Raw genomic sequence first — 23,003 nt, forward strand, 5'->3', positions numbered from 1 at the left:
GGGTGGGATAGCCCTGCAAGGGCAAATTAAAACATGAGATTATCTTTCATCTTGAGCCTAGGAGCACTGTAATGACAAGGGATCTTTGATCTCCACTACTTCCAATAGTAAAACTTCTGAAGCACATAACTGGGAAAGGACGAGGCTATTTTAGTTTCTTTACATAAGGCTTCAGACAGCTTGGTTAAATCATGTTTGAGCTGATACAAGCTAATGTTACCAGATATACCGAAAGAAGCTTGCAGCCCGTTAATCCATACAAACCACAGGATGGTTCCCCTCCATATGGTCCATAGAGGAATGTCCCGCCCTTTGGAGATACCAAGGAGTAGGTCTTTGAAATCCATCGCATGAGAACAAATATTCCAAGAAAGCTTTCCAATGGCAGTTATAACTTATGTATTATATTTGTAGTTGAAAAACAAATGAATAATGTCTTCATCCCTAGTTTTACATCTACAACATATCCCATTTCCAATACCAATCTTGGCAGCTTTAGTAGCACACCACACTCCTTGATGCAGAATTAGCCACATAAGAAAACTATGCTTCCTGGCCACTAGGTAAGCCCATAAACATCTAAATCTGTATGTCCATTGTTTAGAGCTCCATTGGACCTGCCATCGCTTGTTAAGTTTCTGTTTCAATTCAATATCCACTAATTTTCCTGCTTTGTAGCTGCTGAAAATTTTTGCAGCATTAGAGGCTAGAGTGCTCTTAATCCAACAAGAACCTGTAGGAAGGAAATATTTTGCTACTACTTCTTGAGCTCTTTGTCTGCACCATACAGCTTCAGCCATAGAAAGATTAAACTCCCTTTGGATGGTTTCAACTTCCTTAACCCTGTGATTGGTGAATAGGTTGTGCCAGGACTTGATACCTGCCTTATAACATTTATGGCCTCTTCTAAAACATGGGAGGTTAGCTTTTACCGCAAAGAAACCAAACCAGGGTGAATCAAGAAAAAAAGTTATGATAGTTACATTTGAAATTCTTGGAAGGGGACCAGCCTGACTTCATGCTTTGCCAGGCATTCCAGAATCTGCATACCAATTTAGACCCATAGGGGATAAAGGTTTTAGGGACAAGAACCAAGTCTTTGAAGAGTAGATTGGTCCATGCTTTATAATCTCTGAGTTTGAACCTATGGAGATGTCTTCTTAGCAGCAAAGCCCAGTAGTCATTTGAAGAAATGGATCTAAGAATCCATTTACCTGCCATTCTGGTAGACACCATGTTCAGATCCAGAATTCCAAGGCCACCAATATCTTTAGGCAAGGTACATATTTTCCAAGAAACTTTAGCTACCCTTGGGTGTTCAACATCGCACCCCCACCACAAAAAGGATCTGGCCAGAGAGAAAACTTTGTTTAGCTGGTATTGGGCAGGTTAACAGCAGGCCAGAAAGTATATTAGTGAGGGGAGGATATAGTGATGGAGAATGAAGGCTATGGAGGGTAGGGATTGTTGATATCCTAGCCATTTATAAAGTTTGTGCTTGAACCTGTTAACTACCCAATCCCACCTCTGATTGAAGGAGACCTTAAAGCCCATAGGGATGCCTAGTAATCTGAAAATTTGCCCATCATTTATAGAATTACCACGAGCATTTAGAACCAGCTGTGGGGTATTACCTGTGGAGCATTTAAACCCAGTTTTGTTGTGATTAATAACTGAACTACTAGCCAGACAGAAAGTGTTCAAGCACACCCAGAAAGATTAAATAGACTGATCATCACAGGAAAAAAGCGCATTAGTGTCATCTGCAAATTGTTGAAGGCATAAATCTTTAGCAGCACCTGGTATTTGAATGCCTTTTATTTTTTTATGAACCACTGCATCCTGAACAAGCCACCCCAAAGCATCATAACAAATTTCATACAAGAGAGGAGCTACATGACAGTCTTGTCTGACAGACCTTCTGAGAGGGAAAGCATCAATGAGATCTCCATTAATGGCAATTTTAGCAAAGGCATTACCAAAAAGAACCTATATGTATCTGGTAAACTTTTTTTCAAAACCAATGTCAAAAAGAGACTGGAATATAAAATCCCATTCAATCCTGTCATAAGCTTCATCAAAATCAATCTTGAAAAAGATAAAGTCTAACTCTTGCTCTGAAAGAAACTCGAAAGATTCTCAAAGGGTGATAATGACATCTAAGATGAACCTGCCTTTGATGAAACCTTTTTGCTCAGGAAGAATGATCTGATCCATGATGTTGCTCAATCTTCTGGCTAGGGAGAGGGCAAAGACCTTATATATAGAAGTCAAACATGTTATTGGTCTCCAATTGCCTAAGTCCTCCTTGACCCCCCTCTTATGAATGAGCCTAATCACACCAGTGTTTATGGCAGTAGAAAGAGCTCCTACTCTAAGGGCTTCCTTCCAGATTTCATTAAGTGAAGAATAAGGAACTCATAATAACTTTTAAAGAATTCATTAGGGATACCATCGATGCCAGGAGACTTACCAGCCTTCATTGAGAGGATAGTGAGTCTCAGCTCCTCCTTTGAGAGAGGCTGATTCAGTTGAGCTGCTAATTGCCCAGGAACCATTTTTTTCCTGATTTTCGCAATGGTGTCCCTAGCTCTCACCTGGTCAACCCCTCTATTGGGAGGAGCATAGAAGATGCTAGCAAAATAATCCCTAGCAACATTCAAGTTATCTTTGTGAGAAGTCATACACAGACCAGCTTTGTCCTTTAAGAAAGGAACAAAGTCCTTTATTTTCTTGTTTTTAAGGAGCTTAACATGCTTTAACAGGTTTATCAATTTTTCCAGACCAAAATTCTCTGGTCCAATTAAGGGCAGCCTTAGCATCTAGGAGCTCCTCTTGCCTAAGCTGGGATTTTAACTCAACAAGAGAGGGGGGGAGGACTATTAGATGGGACAAATTTCTCTAAGTCAAAAATTTGACTAGATATCATCATTCTTCTTTTGGTCTGAATCTCCCTAGCCAACCTTTTATAATCTGTAAGGATTCTCTGAGTATCTGTTACTCTGAGTATCTTTAACAGACACATCCCAAGCTTTGAAAGGGGAGGCATGGGCAGAAAATGCCATATCAAACACATTCTTGACTTTATTTTTAACCACCCCAATAGTAAGCAAGGATTGATCAATGTGATGCCACCCTGCCTTGTACAAGCATTCCTCTTTATGTAAATCAATGATGAGAGGACTATGATCTGATAGAAGAAGACTAGTATCTTTGGAGCAATTTACCTGCCAAAATTCCTGTAGCAGGGAAGTGTTCATGTAGACCCTATCCAATCTGGCTGCCCTGTAGCATTCTCCTTCCTGTTTATTAGACCAGGTGAATCTTGTATCCATGGAAACATCAATAAGATTGAGAGAATTGGTCAGCAGTTCCCAAGAAGCTAGTTCTCTCCCACTAACTGTACAACCCAAATTGTTCCATCTATCATCCAGGTTTTCCACCATGTTGAAGTCACCAACAATGATACAAGGGTTAGAGAGGGACGCAAGTTCTTGCCACATGAGGGTTCTATCTGCAATAGAGTTAGCAGCATAAACAGAAACCAAAGTATAATTGAATGGGTGGGAGAGGGACATTGCAATCCAATTACCTTTGTTACCCTTGTGGACTTGTGATACCAAGTAAGATTTTTTTTTTGAAACAGCTAGCGCAGTTCCTCCTCTCCCTTGACAGTGGTTAGAAATAAACCATTGATAACCTGCACCTATTCTTTGAAGGTTGGCCTTCAGCGAGTTTCCTGCAGCTTTCAACGCTTGGAGACACATAAAGTCGGGTCTAAAACTCAAGTCATGCAGCTATGATAGCTTGGGCTCTCAGAGGGTCTGAGAATCCTTTACAATTCAGGCTGAAACCTTTGAGAGGGGGGCACTTCATTTCTTGCTATTATTGGAGGGCTTGGCCCTACTTACAGATTGTCTAGTAGGATCCTTTGAGTTCTCCTTCTTTCTCTTGGATTTGAGAGCCTTTGGAGTGGGCAGTTTTTCTTCCTCGGCTTGTGTCATCACTATGTCCAAGGAGTTCTTAGAAGAGGCCAGAGCAAGCTCCCTATTTCTTGCATCATGCAACTCCAATTGCTCTTAAAAAATAACCTCATCCATTTTAGGGATTGGTATGGCTTGAGAGCTAGGTATAGATTCCCCATCTGACTTTGAGGAGGATTCTAAATACATGTCATTTGTTTGATCATTTGGACTCTGAGGGGTGGGGGGAGCCACTTTAGGGGTAGTCTGAATACGAGGAGCCATGCCCTCTTCTGGTCTGATTTGAGCTGTGTTGGGGTCCTCTTTGCCTTCAGGAAGAGTATTTGCACCCTTGATCTGAGAGGTTTCTGAAACAAGTTCCAAAGGGTCATAGACATCAACTAGTAAAGGACTGAAGGAATTTCTTTGCTTTTGAGACATAGCTTTATTGGGATTTGGATTTCTAGAATTTTTTTTTTCCTTGGAACCTGCTGAAATCCTTTATTCTTCTCAGAGGGGTTTCCATTGCTGTCAACCGTTTGAGGTTTGAGCTTAGGACATTCTTTAATGTGGTGCCCTTGCTTGAGACAATGAAAACAGACGTTGGGTAAGTTTTTGTAGATAGCTCTTTGTAAGTGGAGAGGGTTACCTTCTGAATCTTTGATGGGGATGGAAATTTTAAATCCTCCATGAGATCTGTCTCTATCAGCAGCTGGGGATCTCAGTTAGGGATTATGCCACCTCAGGATCTTTGACCAAGCATTTTACCCACACATGCACCTATATTTTTAATCCATGGGTACATCTCTATTGGAGGATCAGGGAAATTGACCCACAGGCACCTTGGAAGGTTTAGGGCCTTTAGGATTAAAGCCAGGGTACCATTTGAAGGCAGACATGGGAATGTTTTTAATAATCCATTGGCCAGTTCCTACAACTTGTAAAGCAATATTCTAATCATCAAAAAAGAACAAGTAGTAATTGTTAGGAAGATATTGGACATTAGAAGCTTTGATATTTTTGGTCTCCCATTGCTACGACATCCACGTTTTTAGGGTTTCTAGGGGTGGCTTGATTCCATGACAGAGACCAATAACCACTTGATCTTGCAGTTGGGCATGCCAAGCACCAAGCTCCTCAACAGGGATAGTGACGCCTCATGCATTGTAAGAGATGCCATCCACTTCATCTACGCCACTAATTCTGACATCCAACATGGTAGGAGATCTTACATTAGCCAGGGGCTCCCTATCAGGGCTGCCTTGGTGAGACTCAGGAAGAACACCGGTAGATTTGGGGGAAGGGGCACTCTCTAAAGGATTAGAGTGAGAATTAGCAGCAGCATTGATCCTCTAGTAATCAACATGAAGTAAAAAGGAGGGGGCAGAAATAGCTTGGCTCATAGGGACAAACATAGGGGTGTGCCTGGGAATGAACATTACCAACATGGAAGTTTGCACCTGATGCAGGGGGAGCTACTGCTTCTGCATATGTAGCACGGTTAGACGAAAAGCCAACGAGTTGAGAGGGACTGTTGTGTGGGTTATTGAAGAATCCAAGCCGGGAGAAGGGAGGAGATCCATCAAAGTTCCCAGTAGCTTCATTGACAGGGGCTCTAGACGGGCTGCCCATATCACGATCAACAATCAATTGAGGGGAAAACAGTGGATTCTGTTTATATTGCGAGGTGGGGGGGGGGCAGGAGACTTGTTGAAGCCATAGCACCTGTGGAGCTTGGAGCAGTGAGAGACACGAGGCCATTCCTTAATGCTGCATGAAGCTCCATGTCCATCCCTCCCCACAAGGGTGGGGGGGAGAGGAGTCTGGGAGGCGATGAGAAAGAGAGGGGCTCACTAGATGAGGGAAGGAGAGGGCTGACACGGGGCTCGAGGAGCCGTACCATACATGCAGAGGCCACGCAGATCACCTCCCTCTTCCAACGAGAACTCTGCACGTTCTTGGGGTTGTATTTTAACGCCTCCTCCTGTATCCCATCTTGCTCGAAGATTTGAGAGTTGCTTTCAAAAGAAGAGTAGTCTATCATCGTCTGAAGGCAACACTAAAAGCATGTCGGGTCACAAGAAGATCCACAGCCAGCCGCCGCCACTGGTCACTTATGAAGGTACTGTTGATGCACACAGTGGTGCCCCATATCAAAGCTGTGCAAACTTTGAAGGCAATGTTGCCCCATGTAGCCTACCATCAAACTTAAGAGCTCCTTGTTCTTTGAGGTCTTGGCAAGAAACTCCTCTAGTGAGTCTGTGAGCGCCATGTCTAATAGAGCTGAGAGCATAGTCACGCGAGTCTTAGTTTTTAGTTATTGGGAACTAAGGCTACTAAGAAAGATTCCTGCAACCATTGCAGTTAGTCGCTCGCTTGCGTGGTCACGCGCAAAAAACTAAGCCTCGCTGAATGCCGACGACTGCCAGTTGGAGGTACCAACAAGTTGGAACACGCGGGCTCGACTTCATTTTTGAAATTCAGTTCGCTCTATGCATGGTGGCCTGCACATTTCATGCTATATATATCAGCCCACCTGTTTGCCATGCTACCTCCACCCTCGACACCCCTACATTCCTCCCACTCTCATGGATTGCTAGTCCCGCCCCCTCAGTCCACAGTCAGCTCAAAATAGGACGTGATTCGCTCCGCTATCTATCGAGCTTGGTGTGCTACTCTCTTGCACATATTGAAAGGAGCCAGCGTGCAATTATATCCCCCCCTTCCCCCCCCCCCCCCCCCCCCCCCCCCCTCTCTCTCTCTCTCTCTCTCTCTCTCTCTCATCCTCATCGTAGAACGCTGCCATGGACGATCGCGATGCTATATTCATCATCCTCATCGTCTACATCATTCTCCTTCAGTAGATGTTGCTTTGTGCGAGGACTAATCTCCAAAATCTACGCACATTGATGGCAATGCTTGCTTTATCATTGACTCGTGGTGTCTAGTTTGAGGGAGATGCTCCGCCCATGGGTATGGCTTCCATTGCATTCTTCTCGGCTGCGTGCAATTTGATATTGTGGTTGCCATGCTTGCGGTGGAACAACACCAACCCCACGCTTGTGGTACGTGAATCCTCGATCTCTTCATTGGTGGGAGCGGTACAAAGCATGGTGTGCACAAGATGATCCTTGATTTTAAGCTACTTTCGATTTCCCTCTAGCCTATTTGACCAACTATGGGATCTCCTTCATGCATTGCTAGAGCAAGGTGACATTCCACATCCACTACGACAAGTGCGAGGCCGAGAATTTCCAATGGAAAGAAAGGTTGCCATTGCCCTCATGAGATTGGCAACAGGTTGTTCAAGGAGGATTGTCGTGGAGCAGTTTGGATGTGGACACTCCACTGTGGTGAAAATAGTGGATGCATTTGTTGATGGTCTACTGCTTCACATGGATAACATCATAAAGTGGCTGTCAACCCCCTTGGAGATGCAGTCAATGAAGATCGGCATGCAAAAAGCACAGGGTTTTCCAAATTGTTGTGGTGCTATTGATTGCACCCACATCGAGATGGAGGCCCTTGAAGGAGAGCTTTCCACAAACTGGTATGATCGCAATGGTAATTACTCTTATGACTTTGCAGGCGATAGTGGACTCGACCATGCGTTTTTGAGATATCTATGCGGGTTTTCTTGCCTTGCAAACGATAAAAGAGTGCTTCAGAACTTTTTTTTTTTTCGTCTCTCTCAAGCTAATCAAATCTTGAATGGGACAAGCTTCACAAGGAGGGGTTACAACATTAGAGAGTACATTATTGGAGACGAGGGGTATTATGAGCTGCCATGGCTTCTGATACCTTTCCAAGAGCCTTTGTCTCCCTTCGCTTGCCTTCTACACGTATGGTTGTTGAGCGAGCATTTGGCCGCTTGAAAAGCACATGGTGCACTCTTCATGGCACAATCCGTAAGCCAGATATTACTCGGCTACCGAGAGTCATAACAGCTTGTTGTATTTTACACAATATGGCAATTGACAATGGTTTGGCAAATATAGATGACATAGATGAAGCACTCAACATGTACAATCTTGCATATCGTCATGAGTATGTCCCTTTCAATGCTATAAATATAGAAAGTGTAGCCATGTATATTGAGGAAGTACATCGTGCCCAATGTGGGATGTAGATTCATAAAGTCAAGTCTTCTCAAATAGATAATGTTGATCTTGTGGGGGAATTTTTGGACCATATGTAGCATAAGGCCAACTAGTAGTCAGCCAATACGACTTTTTCACAAACCATTACTTAATTTTTTTTATTTTTATTTTTTTTTTGGGGGGGGGGGGGGGGGGCGGGGCGGGTTTATTTGTTTTTTTTAGTGCTTAAGGGAGCCCTAAGGGCAGCCAAGGCGAATAGCCTAGTGGTTTAGGTTGAGTTTCATAGTATGTATGTGATGAGTTTAAATGCTACTCATTAAAGATCAGGTTTCTCATGGCATTTTTCTCATTCAGTGATGCTTTTGTTGATAATTCTATTTAGTTTAATGTGTGTAGACAATGTTTGAAACCATTTCGTATGCTTGTATAATAAATTACAAGGATAAACAAGATGGGAAAAAAGCTTTCTTTTAAAATAATTTGTAGAACCATTTTCTCATCTTAATCTAGTGGGTCTAACTGCAAGTCATTAATTAATTAAGAGCAAAGATTCTCCACCCTCTGATTTGCAAAAGCAAAACTTCTCTCTTGTTGCATTCCCACACAGTGCCTCCATCCCCAGACCTCGCACTCGAGGTCATCCTTGTAGCGCACACAGGCGTACTCTCTCCCCTCTGACATTCCACGTCCGAGAACGAGTGCGCTTCCTATCCCAGTGGTTTGCATGCCTAGCTTAGAGACACAGAGCGACTGAACTTGTCGCATGTTGCTTGCTGCTCGTGCAAGAGCCCTCCCCACACAATAGCGAATAGCTATCGCAAGCCCTCCACACATCTCCCTACTGTCGGTCCAAGACCTGTCTACGACTTGTCCGCACGTGTCTACCACCCCGCGAGATCACTCGTCTGCAATGCGCGCTCATCCTTTTGTCCACTGCCCGACGCGAAACCTTAGCTAGAAAAATCTCGTTTTCTCTCCAGAGCCATCCTGACACATGACACAGTCGCTGTCGGGATGAAATGTCTCTCTCTCCCTCTCTCTCTCTCTACACGTGCCTCCCCCACGACTCTTTTCCCTCAAAGCTCCACAACATCTATGGAGATTCTCCTCAAAACAAATGCGAAAATGATTAGAGGAACATATTTGGGAGCCTTAAGAGCAGCAAGTAAAGAACCAAAGAGATCACAAATCCATGTAAAATCAATATATGCAATAGATTATGTCAAATCTAGAGAGTCTCAGGATTCAGGTATTTGTTCTTTTAAGCTTTAGCATGGGAACTTTATGTAGGCTGAGCTTGGTAAGTCAAAAAGTAATTCAATCAAGAAACAAAGGTCCAAGGTTAAGGTTTCACTCATCATCATCTCTGAGGTTCAATAGGCCACCTTGGCTTTGAGAAACCACTACAATTTTAATATCCAACATGATATCTTGGTGAGCAATCATAAATTTTGGGCTTGGTCCATATCTTGTTGTTAACTCGCGCGCTTGAGGTGAAATGTCAACTTGGTGTGTTTAAAAAATTAACAACCACCACCACCACCACCACCCCCCCCCCCCACCCCCCCCCCCCCCCCCTCTCTCTCTCTCTCTCTCTCACTCTCACACACACACACAGCCTGTTTTCAAATGGGTTCCCTTGTTTGTATATTGGGATCTCCACTTTTCCTAGTGCTTTTACATCTACCCCTTGAATATTTTGCTAAGCAAGGACAAATTGATAGCTGCAAGTTACAATTTTACACCCTTTTAAAGCTTTGGTTCAACCGTAGTGGGTGGCCAATTCACTTTCTTTCTATTTCTTTAAACCCAATTTCACTAGGTGATTGCCTCAACATCCCCCTTTACCTTAGTTTACTTAACTAAAGGCATACTTAATAACAAGGTTTAAGTCAAACCTTAACTGCTTCAAGGGTCGAGCTTATAATTAATTAGCTATGAGGTCCAAGGTTTGTATAGCTACAGGCTGAGACCCATGTTGACTTGCTAGACAATGCAAAAAGCTTGTTGAGCACGTGTTGGGACTAGGACTAGTGAGGATTATGGTTTATTATTATAAAGAAGGCTTTAAACCAAACCATGGCAAACAATAGAGACCTTAATCTTCAACATGATTTGAGAGAGAGAGAGAGAGAGAGAAAAGTTAGCACATTACATCCAAAATACATTTTAAAAGGAGCCATTGCAAAAGTAATGAACTACAATATTCAAAGGCTTAAATTACAACAACTCTTCCTCACATCCATAAATAAACCGAAGTATGTTCACAAACTAGAGAGAGCTTGGCTACGTCCACCAATTTAACCTTGCTTAGCTAGAAAGGCACCCACCAAATTGGTTAGCGTGGAAATGGAGTCTTGAAGCACCACCATTTGCTCTTCTGCAGCCTTGGTTTGGCGCTCCTATAAAACTAATAGCTCCTCAATTTGTTGCTTTTGCTCTAGCGAGCGTGTTGAGCCGTCTTCTCCATGCTCTCTACCAAGTTTTTGGAAATCTCCTGAAATTCGCGCTTCACCTCAGCAACCCTCCCTAGCTTTTGCCCTCATTTTTTGCCACTCAAACTAGGATCTTTGCCTGGGATTGATGATGACTCCTCACCTTGGGAGGGTGGTGGATTGCAATTCTCTTAAGAATACAAGAAATAGGAATGCATTCAATTATACACAAATAACAATAAGACATAGGAAATAAACGAAACATTTGGGATTGCATTTTATAGAGAGGCTTACCAAAGTTTGACTTTGAACTATCGATAGGGTTATCACCTGGATCAACTAATGAGTCCTTTGAGAATCTTTGGTCGAGGATTGCATAGATCTTCTCATTGTAATACCTTGGGAAGTTGTTGGCTACCCGCTCCTCGGGGTCCATTTGGCCCCAAGAGCTCATTCTTGAAGGCACAGCCCTGTTCCAATCCCGTATTTTCCAAAATTTTGGAAAAATGTTATCCCATTTGTCCATGCACTGCAATTGCGTTCGTGTCACTCCAGCTTCTTTGCACCATTCGGCTACCTTGCACCACCGGTCGTCCAAGGACAAGACCCGCTCTCTACCCTGTGCATCCGCCAAGAACTCATGGAGACGAAGTTTTGCATCCGCCAAGACACAAACCTCTTCCAAACTCCAATTGCCACGATTGCCAGTTGAGTCACTTGCGGAGAGCTTACTACGACGAGCCTTTTGTGTTGCATTCTTTAAATTCTTCTTGACACGCTCATCACGAGATGGCGTAGAGCCCTTCTTGGCAGACGGTGTCTTCCTAGTGTTGTCATTGTCAATTGAAGGTGTTGCCATGATGTCGTCAGTTGCCGATGTAGTGGGTGGAGTTGGCAAAGGTGGTGGATTGGGCAAGCATGGAGGAGGACCAAAAAATGAAGCTCCAATTGGCATGATTCTGTGAGTCGATGGAAGGAAACGCTCCAAGGGTGACGACAAACGGGTGGTGTAGGTTGTCGCAACCGGGGATGAAAGTTGTGATGCAATCGGGATAGTAGGTTGCGATGCGAATGAGAGAGATGGCTATAATGCAATTACTTGGGAGAGTTGAGACCATGAGAAGTCCTCCCCTTGATGGCTGTCTTCCACTTCAGACGACAGGCTGTTGAGGTCAAATGAAAAATGATCCATGATGGTTAGGAGAAATTCGAGCCTGGAGAGCTGCTCCTAGAGCTTCTGGTTATTTCTGATGCGAGAGAGAGAGAGAGAGAGAGAGAGAGAGAGAGAGAGAGAGAGAGAGAGAGAGAGAGAGAGAGAGAGAGAGAGAGAGAGAGGGAGGGTACTTTGTGTGTGCACGCGTGAGAGAATAGAGGTAATCATGAGCGCTAATCGCGAGAAAGGTGGCTGGGAAAGGCGGCTGATAGGAGGGCATTAAAGGCAATCTTTCGGTAAAAGTTTGCAACTATGCCTTTTTTGGCATAGTTGGGGAGTGGAGGATAGTAGAACTATGCCAACTTAGTTTTACACACGTGACCATTGCAAGGGATTAGTTTCCAAGGAAAATAACTGAAAATTAAGCCTCGCATGACCACACCTCAATGTGAAATGGGGAGCTCTCTAGACGCTGGCCCGGTAGAGAGCACGTCCCGCTCTCAAAGAAAGCATGTGAGGCGAGCAAGCAGAGCTTCCAATTCACATGAGGTGATGGTTTGCAACTAGTTGGCAACTTTCCGGAAACCATTTTGTTTACATGGAGAAAATTTGAGAAGGGGTTACTTTTTCACTCCACCCTTGGGACTTCGGAGGAGAAGCAAGAATGCAACCAAAGAAAAAAAAAGACAAATTGTGGCCACCTTTTCTAAGAAGTGTTTTATCAAGAAATATCTTTGGGAGCTTTTTATAGAAACGTGCGCTCACCTTTTCCTCTCTCTCTCTCTCTCTCTCTCTCTCTCTCTCTCTCTCTCTCTCTCGTCTTTTTACTTCCTTACAAAACAAAAAGGTCCTCAAGGGAGCCTTCACGTGAACTTGAGTGCAACCGATTGCCGGTTGTAAATTAGTTTTTTTTTTCTTTAAGTGCTGGAATATATTAAAAGAAAAAGAAAAAAGTACAACTTTGTGTCACAGGTAGGGAGAGAACCATCCCAAAACAAAGAAAAATCACAACTGGAGACATGACTCTATCATAATGAATTGCCAACCCCACCTTCATGTGAATTGGCTCAGCATGTCTGTACTATCTATAGGCTACTATCTATACTATTTCTATAATATTTTATACACTGGCAAAGCATAAAGTCAACCACTTGTCAAAAGCTATGAGCTTTCGGCTCCATGGTATTGCGAGCTGTGTAAGATCCCCGTCCCACCATGTGGTTACAAGGGCTCAAAATCTACGGTGCACGTAAAAATTGTGGTCTCAAAGAGTGGTTGGAGCTCTTGCAGAGCCTCACCCTCACGCTACAACAGCTATAAAATGGATGGAATTCACCATTTTCTTGCAATGCACCAGACTTGTCTAGCATGTCAATGCTCCTTCCCACTCACTACGGCCGATAGAATCCCTAATTTTTGATGAATCGACAGCCTTATTGCTTTAATTTCGCAAGGAATCATGTAGTTTTAGGCCTACAACAGAACATCCTATGCAAATTGTGGGAGTGCATTTCCACGCTTCTAGTGCATGCCAACAGAATGCGTTGCAAGCTCTCTAACCTCTGGGCGGGACGCAGCTCTAAGCTCTATACTATTCTATTCTATAATGGCAAAGCGTAATGTCAACCAACTGTCAGAAGCTACAAGCTTTCGACTCCTATGGTGTTGCGAGTTGCCTAAAAATTGCAAGGAGTGACGTGACACTGTCGTATGCCCATGCTACATTTTCATGCATAATGAATCACATCTTTTTTAAGCATTAAGATTTTATTGTGGTTTTCTTTGATGACATTTTGGTTTTTAGTAAGAATGAAAACTAGTTTGCCTTGATTGCTTCACTATGCAATGGTGTGGATTTTATCTCATGGCATCTGAAGAGGGGCCCTTTTCACTTTGCATCTCGTGAGAACAGTCCAGAGCTTGCTTAGCATGCCCATGTTGGACATATCTTGCAATGAGTGTACTCTAGGAGACCACATTGCAAGCAAGAAGTTGATCCATACTTTTCAAGAGCACCTCATGTTTCTCCAATAGCCCTTGACTAGCAACCTCATCATGAATACTGTTGCCCATGGCAATGTCTTGCACAATTACATGCCTTCAAGGTGCACAATAGGTGATTGCATCTCAAGAGAGGCTCTTCTCAGTTTAAAAGCAGTTCAAAGTTTCCTTGCCATGCTGATGTTTGGCAGGATACACTCAAGTCACTGCATCATGGTTTAGACATTGATGGGTTGTAGGCTTGCCTACTCTACTAGACATTATGGACTCCAGAGACCAACATCAATTTGAGTTCTTCTTGCTCCAAATACACACAAGACACTCTTGGAGTCTACAAGGATAGTTTGAGAGAGTGGGAGACACTCAAGGATTGAGAGTCCTGAGACTACGCCGTAGACAATTCCAGTACTACAAGGGATCTTAGGAGAGACACGCCTAGATGATAGATAGAGGACACACACCCAACACACTTGATTTGTCCCATAGGCTAATTTGCATCCATCTCTTAGGTGAACTTGTTCTCTTTAGAGGTGTGAGTTCCCTAACCCCGAGAAGATTGGGGCGACTTGATAGATGTCCTTCCTTTATTCTCAAGTTCCTTTGGCAACACCCTACTCCGTTTTCACGAAGCAGAGATAGTGCAACAGAAGAGAGGAAGTCCTTTATCCATAATGATCGTGGTTGTAAGGGTCATACGCCACATGCCAGGTGAATAAATCAAGGATTCTAATGGAATCTATTTTCTATAACATATAGATGAAAACCCATTGACATATTTAGAATCCATAAACAACACCTTTTTCCCCATGTTTAAGAGGTACGACTACCATTCATAAGCCCTGAATATGATATGAGCCATAGTTTAAACTAACTAGGAATCTTGTGAAAAATACTTGACTAATTAGGTCCACCCATTCGTACACTAGTATCCTATTTCTTGTTTTCTAATTACTACCACACTGTTTTACATATACAAACAGTGTTCCTTAATTAATTTCGGACATAGGTTCTTTTATGCAGCTCTTCAAACAATACCAAAACAATTCAAACAAGGCCTAATGAAGACAATCCTATATTTCAATAAAAATAACTTTTTCAATTTCTTATAAGTTTGCTACTCGCGGACTTTCTCTGTCTAACCAACAGAGCCTTTGAAAAGAATTTATTCGCTAACCATGAATTGTGCAACCTTCCTATCTCGCCAACCGCAAGGCATCCCACTAATCATGAGGAATCTTGCTAACCGCGAGGCATGCCGCTAACTACGAGGCATCTTGCTAACCGCTAGGCATCTCGCTAATTGCAAAGAAGAAAAGAGAGGTGATAACCTCAGCTTAATCTCCGCTAACCGTAGAATCATCTCGCTAATCGCGAGGTATCTTGCTAATCGCAAGGCATCTCGCTACCCGCGAGGGAAAAAAGATATTCTTCCAACAATTCTTCTCTTAAAATGATTCTTCAAACCTGATCAACCAACTCCTCATTATAAACCAGTAACAACTTATCAAACAATAACAATTTATCAAGCAATAACAATTTAATAAACAGTGATAATTTATCAAACAATCCTTTCACTAATCTATGAAAACATATGCTTGTTTCTTGTGATAGAATCACGTTTCTTGAATAGTTTAAGAGAATCCCTATGCTTAGCTTCCCAAGTCAACATGAATAGCAATGCATTATAAATTTGTCTTACCGGACTAGCGACATGTTCAATTACCTCCTGTGTTGGAGGTGGGACGGCTTCAACTCCTTCCGCAGCCGATACATCCACTTGAGCTACAATTGGAGTAGATGATACTTCTTTTGCACCTTCTTTGGTGGTGGATGATATGAGCGTACTTCAAGCTTTGAGTCACTCACTTTGAGGCCATCATATTACAAAAGAGAAAAGGGAAAGAGAGAGAGAGAGAGAGAGAGAGAGAGAACTTAAGAATCCGAAGGACAACACGACGATGGTAGAGGGGGAGTTGAAGATGGAGATGGGTTGAGGTGAGAGGTGGAGAGAGAGAGGGTATCTCCGGCATTATGGCAAGAGAGCTTCCGCTTCTGAGAACTTCTATGTGTGTGTCTTGAAAGTGAGGGAAGAGGGGCCTTTATATAAGCTCTCAAGAGCCAAAAATACAAGCCAAGAAGAACGAAAAAGTAGAAAGATAAGTTTGCGCACGTTGCGGTTGTTAGTAAGAAAAATAATTCAAAAAATAAAAAAAATGGTGGACAAGCATTTGGATGGGCGATTTTGAGTTTCTAATTTTAGAAGAGGCTTGGATTGCAAGAAAAGAAGCTCTAATCTTGTCTCACTTTCCTTTCTTCTCTAAAAATACTCTTCCTTTCCTAAGATTACTCTCTCTTTCCTAAAATTACTCCTTCTTTCTTGAGGCTTAAGCTTCCCATATCAACCTATTGTTTTCAAGCGAATAAAAGCCATAATTAATAGTTTCAGAGTCCAATTTTTTATCCGATCGTTCCGTTGGATAGTTTATAACTTAACAAAATGCAAACCCTGTATATTTGCAAAGTAAATGAGATAGTTTTATTAAAAAATATTGGGTACATTACAATCTCGCCAATTTAGGGATTCGAGATGTCCTCATCTCAAGAAAAAGTTAGGATACTCCTACTCTAATTACTATCTCGGCCATCATTACATCCAAAACGGTGGTGTCTTTGCAGCAGAGAAGTAATCATCCATAGCCTTAATCTATACTTCTGCATCTTTATCAATATCAACATCCTCTTCTCTAAAAGAATGTGGTTGCATTGTTTGAGCAACAATTTCTTTTCTTGAATTTTTGTGTAAATAGCATCGTTCTGAGGGTTTTCCAACGTAGAAGTGATTTGAGGATTCCCTTGAGTGTACATCAATGTTTATCAAATTAATAGGATCTTTTCCAAACTTAGACTTAACCAGTCCACTAAAGCTCAATTGTATGACTTTACCAATCATTACTTATCCGATCTATTAAAACTCAATCACCTGACTTAACCAATCTTGACTTATCCAGTCCATCAAAACTTAGTCACACGACTTAACCAGTTATTACTTATCTAGTCCATAAAAAATCAGTCACATGACTTAACCAGTCATGGTTAGCTCAATCACATTACTTAACCAATCATGGCTTATCCAATCTACCAAAAATAACTTACATGACTTAACGAGCCATACAATTTTTTTGAAGAACAATAACGTAATCTTTTTATTCATAAAGACATCAAAATGTCATATACGTATCTAGAAAAATTTCTCAATGAGAAAATACATTGGTTTCAACCGTAAGACATCAACTAACACGTCGTTGTAATATCTCTGTGAGTCAGTTAATGGGTATAGAAACCATACACATGAGGAAGCTTGAAGTAGCCAATTAAATATTTTTAACTGAGACTCTGATATCAATTGTGAGGTCCCCAATCCCGAGAAGATTGGCATGAGTTGATAGATGGCCTTCCTTTATTCTCATGTTCCGTTGACGACAACCTACTCCGTATTCATGAAGCTAAGATACGAGCAACAAAAGAGAGGAAGTCTTCTATCCATAATGATTGTGGTTGTAAGGGTCATACGCCACAGGCTAGGTCAATAAATCAAGGATTCTAATGGAAGCTATTTCCTATAACATAGAGATGAAAACTCATTGACATATTTATAATCCATAAACAACGCCTTTTTTCCTACGTTTAAGAGGTACGGCTGCCATTCAAAAACCCTAAATATGATATGACACATGGTCTAAACTAACTAGTAATCTTTTGTAAAGTACCCAACTAATCGGGTCCACCCATCCGTAGACTAGTATTCTAACAGAGTTAGGATACTAGTCTCCCACTTTCCACACCACACTTACCCGTTCTTCTTGTTTTCTAATTACTACCACATTGTTTTACATATACAAACAGTAATTAATTACGAATACAGGTTCTTTTATATAGCCCTTCAAACAATACCAAAAAATTTCAAACAAAGCCTAATGAAGACAGTCCTATATTTCAACAAAAATAACTTTTTCAATTTCTTATGAGTTTGCCGCTACCCACGAACTTTCTCTGTCTAACCAACAGAGTCTTTGAAAAGGATTTATTTGCTAACCGTAAATTACGCAACCTTTCCACCTCGCTAACCGAGGCATCCCGCTAACCGCGAGACATCCCCCTAACCGCGAGACATCTCGCTAACCGCGAGGTATCTTGCTAACCGTCAGGCATCCCGCTAACCGAAAGGCATCCCGCTAACCGCGAGGCATCTTGCTAACCTCTAGGTATCTTGCCAACCCTGAGGAACAAAAGAGAGTTGATAACCTCAGCTTAATCTCCCTAACCGCGAGGCATCTTGCTAACCACGAGGCATCTCGCTACCCGCGAGGGACAAAAGTTATTCTTCCAACAATCCTTCTCTTAAAATGATTCTTCAAACATGATCAACCAACTCTTCATATCAACCAGTAACAGCTTATCAAACAATAATAAGTTATCAAGCAATAACAATTTAACAAACAATGATAATTTATGAAATAGTCCTTTCACTAATCTATGAAAACATATGCTTGTTTCTTGTGATAGAATCACGTTTCTTGGAAGGTTTAAGGGAATCCCTATGTTTAGCTTCCCAAGTTAACATGAATAGCAATGCCAAATTATAAATTTGTGTTATCGGATTAGCGACATTTTCGATAAGTTGATACATCCGCTTGAGCTACGATTGGAGTAGATGATACGTCTTTTGCCCCTTTCTTGGAGGTGGAATGACATGAGCGTACTTTGAGCTTTGAGTCACTCGATGTGGGGCCATCGTATTACAAAAGAGAAAAGAGAGAGAGAGAGAGAGAGAGAGAGAGAGAGAACTCAAGAATCCGAAGGACAACACAACGATGGTATAGAGGGAGTTGGAGATGGAGATGGGTTGAGGGTGAAAGGTTGAGGGTAACTCCGATGTTATGGCAAGTAAGCTTTCGCTTCTGAGAACTTCTGTGTGTGTGTCTTGAAAATAAGGAAAGAGGGGTCTTTATATAGGCTCTCAAGATCCAAAAGCACAAGCTAAGAATAGCGAAAAACACAAAGATAAGTTCGTGCACGTTCACGGCTGTTATAATATATATATATATATATATATATATATATATATATATATATATATATATATATATATATATATGGTGGATAAGCATTCCGATGCACAATTTTGAGTTTCTAATTTTAGAAGAGGTTTGGATTCCAAGAAAAGAAACTCTAATCTTGTCTCACTTCCCTTTCTTCTCTAGAATACTCCTTCTCTTCTGAAAATACTCTTCCTTTCCTAAGATTACCCTCTTTCCTAAAATTACTCCTTCTTTCTTGAGGCTTAAGTTTGCCATATCAACCTATTGTTTTCAAGCGAATAAAAGCCATGATTAATAGTTTCAGAGTCCAATTTTTGATCTGATCTTTCCGTTGGACAGTTTATGACTTAACAAAACTCAAACCTTATATATTTGCAAAGTAAATGAAAAAGTTTTATTAAAAAATATTGGGTACATTACAATCTCATCAACTTAGGGATTTGAGATGTCCTCATCTCGAGAAAAAGTTAGGATACTCCTACTCTAATTACTATCTCGGTCATCATTACATCCAAAAGGGTGGTGTCTTTGCAGCAGAGAAGTAATCATCCATAGCCTTAACCTATACTTCTGCATCTTTATCAATATCAACACCCTCTCCTCTAAAAGAAGGTGGTTGCATTTGTTTAAGCAACAATTTCTTTTCTTGAATTTCTGTGTAAACAGCATCGTTCTGAGGGTTTTCCAACGTAGAAGTGATTTGAGTATTTCCCTGAGTGTACGTCAATGTTTATAATAACTCAAATCAATAGGGTGTTTTCCAAATTTAGACTTAACCAATCCACTAAAAACTCAATCGTATGACTTTACCAATCATTACTTATCCGATCCATTAAAACTCAATCACCTGACTTAACCAATCTTGACTTATCTAGTCCATCAAAACTCAATCACATGACTTAACCAGTCATTACTTATCCAGTCCATAAAAAATCAATCACATGAGTTAACCAATCATGATTATTTGAATAACATGACTTAACCATTCATGGCTTAACCAATCCACCAAAAATAACTCACATGACTTAACCAGTCATATAATTTTTTTGAAGAACAATAAGTCAATCTTTTTATTCATAAAGACATCAAAATGTCATTTTCTTTTTGGTGGACAAGCATTCCGATGTGCGATTTTGAGTTTTTAATTTGAGAAGAGGCTTGGATTCCAAGAAAAGAAACTCTAGTCTTCTCTCACTTCCCTTTCTTCTCTAAAAATTATCATTCTTTCCTAGAAAGACTCATTCTCTTCTAAAAATACTCTTCCTTTCCTAAGATTACAGTAACTCTCTCTTTCCTAAATTTACTCATTCTTCTTGAGGCTAAAGTTTCTCATATCAACCTATTGTTTTCAATTGAATAAAAGCCATAATTAATAGTTTCAGACTCCGATTTTTTATCCGATTGTTCCGTTGGAACGATTCATGACTTAACAAAATACAAACCTTAAATATTTGCAAAGTAAATGAAATAGTTTTATTGAAAAATATTGGGTACATAACAAAAGGTCACCTACAAGGGCCATGTTCACCCTTTTCTCATCCAAAAGATCTTTTAAAAAATAGGCATACGATCTTTCCTTATTGTCTTGTCCACATCACTCATGGAAAGGGTAATTTTATTCCTTGGTGAGTACTGGCCACCTATTGTGTCCTGCTTAGACCAAAAGAAATGAAAGTTAGGTTGAGAATCTCATCATAAATATCAACGTCTTGCGTAATGCCACATGCTTCAAGATGTAAGTATCACCTTCAAGACGAAAGAAAACGTGGACGAATTTGGAGAGATACACTTCCTGAGAAAAGATTAGAGCTTTGATTGATTTACTCTAAAATGGTGTGAATTAAGGAAGAGGAGCAATGTTGTACCTTTCACCTTATGTCGTCTCTTATTGTGTAGACTTTGTGGCATCTCTTCTCGAAGCTTTTACCAAAAGCTCCACGACCTTGCAAGACAAATGAAATTTGACATTAATGGATGTATGGAGAAGAAAATTTGCAAATAGTACATTTTGAAGATGAAAGAAGATGCATTTTATGCATTGGGATGATTGTGCCCATAAAAAAGAAAAGAAAAGCCATACATACGTATGGTGTGGAGTTCGCACCGTTCTCCGCATTTATAATTATATCGTAGGGAACGTGCCTTTCTCCCGCCACTTTTATCCCCTCCGGTGTTTAAGGGGGACTTATGCTTCTCCTCAAGTGTTGGAGGAATTTTCTTATTTCAAAAAACTTGCAGTTGCATGAGGAAGAACTCATTACCGTTGATTTATGTCGGCTTGTGATATTTTAAATGCCACGATGTGGTGTACTCTCGAAATGTCTCTTTGTTGGACATCAGAGAAGTTCTTTAATCCTTGTCACATTCATTCTCAAGCTAATTCCCGTCACTACTTTCACCAACTTTTCACCTTTTTTAAAAAAACCACCTCTTTTCCAATTTCTCTTTGTAAACCACTGCTTTTTATGTCCAATAAAGAAAAGCCACGTGGAGTGCCTCTCCTTGCATCATTTCCAAAAACGCTCTTAGAGAATCAAGGTAAATAATATACAACAACACGAATTAATATGCATGAAGATTGGCCAACCTTCCATTACATTGATGTTCGAGCAAAGATAGAGTCTTCCTGTTTACAAGGTTAAAAATTGAGATCTTCTGCAATTAGTGCACCTCTCTCTCTCTCTCTCTCTCTCTCTCTCTCTCTCTCTCTCTCTCTCTACGAGGGCGACCACGACATATGCAAAGCCTCCATTGGAGGATGAGGACTACTCTAGCACGATATGGGAGACACCAAGTACGGCTATTTACAAAGATGAACATTGGTGAAGCTCTTGAACGACATTGGATTAGATCCACAAGGATGTATTACTTAGGTCGCATAGGTCATTTTAACCTTTTGAAGACATTTAATATAACATTTGATTTCAACCTAATGAAAAGAGCGCACAACTTCTTTTGTGTTTTAGTTTAGTACTTCACTTTACTTTTATTTTTTTTGTACCCAGACATTGGATTAGATCCACAAGGATTGTAATAGTAAGGTCTCATCATAGGTCATTTTAACCTTTTGAAGACGTTTAATATAACATTTGATTACCAACCAGAGATTCCTTTTGTGTTTTAGTTTAGTGCTTCACTTTTCTTTTCTTTTTTTTAAACCGAGACATTGGCTTAGACAAGGATTGTATTAGTTAGGTCTCATCATAGGTCGTTTTAACCTTTTGAAGATGTTTAATATAACATTTCATTACCAGAGCAGAGCTTCCTAAACCTCTTAAAAACAGTGCAGAGCTTTCTATCAAGGAGCCACCCAAAGGCTTGCTGTAGCACAAAAGCTATAAGCTCTCTCTCTCTCTCTCTCTCTCTCTCTCTCTCTCTATAGTCTCTTTCTTAAGCTCCCCCTCTCTCTTCTTGAAAATAAGTCAGAGCTTTCTATCAAGGAGCCGCCAAAGGCTATAAGCGCTCTCTCTCTCTCTCTCTCTCTCTCTCTCTCTCTCTCTCTCTCTCTCTCAGCCTCAAACAATGCTGCTTTTTGCCTTGCTTATTACCCAAGGAACCTTGCGCGTATGAAGTGATATCTCACCTCAATGTGCTTTGTCCTTGAATGAAAGGCTGAGTTCTGTGCAAGATGGATAGTGCTTTGGCTATCACTATAGAAGACACAATTGTCTCGTTTGAGTCCAAGCTCTTCTAAGAATCTGTGAAGCCACATAATTTCTTTGCTTGCCTCCGTCATTGCTACATACTCTGCTTCCGTGGCAGAAAGTGAAACCACTTTCTGTAGCTTTGAAGCCCAGCTTATTGCTATGCCTTCAACCGTGAAGACATAGCCTGTAGTGCTCCTTCGAGTATCTTTGTCACCTGCCATATCTGCATCAGCATACCCTTCTAGAAAAATATCAGTTCCTCCAAAATACAAAGCATTTGTTGTTGTCCCTTTTAGATACCTAAGTATCCACTACACAGCTTGCCAATGTTCTTTACCTGGGTTGTCCATGAACCTACTCACAACTCCCACTGCATGTGCAACATCTGGCCTTGTCCAGACCATAGCATACATTAGAGAACCTACCGATGCAGCATATGGAACTTTAGACATATAGGCTATCTCCTCTTGTGTCTTTGGACACATATCCTTTGTTAATTTAAAGTGACCAGCCAAAGTTGTAGAAACTGGTTTTGCATTTTGCATTGCAAACCTTTCTAGTACCTTCTTGATGTAATCCTCTTGAGATAGCTTTATTGTCTTCTTT

General features: G+C 41.1%; 1 protein-coding gene across 2 annotated transcripts; it reads right to left on the reverse strand.

Annotated features, from left to right (window-relative positions):
* Nucleotides 1-384: 384 nt before the first annotated feature.
* Nucleotides 385-6,184, reverse strand: LOC147438383 (uncharacterized). 2 transcript variants are annotated; one of them, XM_086487683.1, is made up of 11 exons: nucleotides 5,863-6,184; nucleotides 5,688-5,785; nucleotides 5,405-5,586; nucleotides 4,092-4,330; nucleotides 3,593-3,602; nucleotides 3,458-3,514; nucleotides 3,228-3,239; nucleotides 1,602-1,634; nucleotides 1,215-1,222; nucleotides 984-1,042; nucleotides 385-903 (listed from the first exon to the last, which is right to left on the reverse strand). In XM_086487683.1, the coding sequence occupies exons 1-11, from the start codon at nucleotides 6,004-6,006 to the stop codon at nucleotides 396-398; spliced, it is 1,350 nt and encodes a 449-aa protein (XP_086343809.1). In that variant the 5' UTR covers nucleotides 6,007-6,184; the 3' UTR covers nucleotides 385-395. The 2 variants fall into 2 exon arrangements, 1 of the variants encoding a protein (XP_086343809.1); XR_015184977.1 differs by lacking the exons at nucleotides 385-903; nucleotides 3,458-3,514; nucleotides 4,092-4,330; ... (1 more) ...; nucleotides 5,688-5,785; nucleotides 5,863-6,184 and having other exon boundaries at nucleotides 920-1,634; nucleotides 3,228-3,423; nucleotides 3,593-4,079.
* Nucleotides 6,185-23,003: the final 16,819 nt, after the last annotated feature.

The sequence above is a fragment of the Adiantum capillus-veneris genome, chromosome 17 (assembly GCF_014529385.1).
Source record: "Adiantum capillus-veneris isolate H3 chromosome 17, ASM1452938v2, whole genome shotgun sequence".
NCBI lineage: Eukaryota > Viridiplantae > Streptophyta > Polypodiopsida > Polypodiales > Pteridaceae > Adiantum > Adiantum capillus-veneris.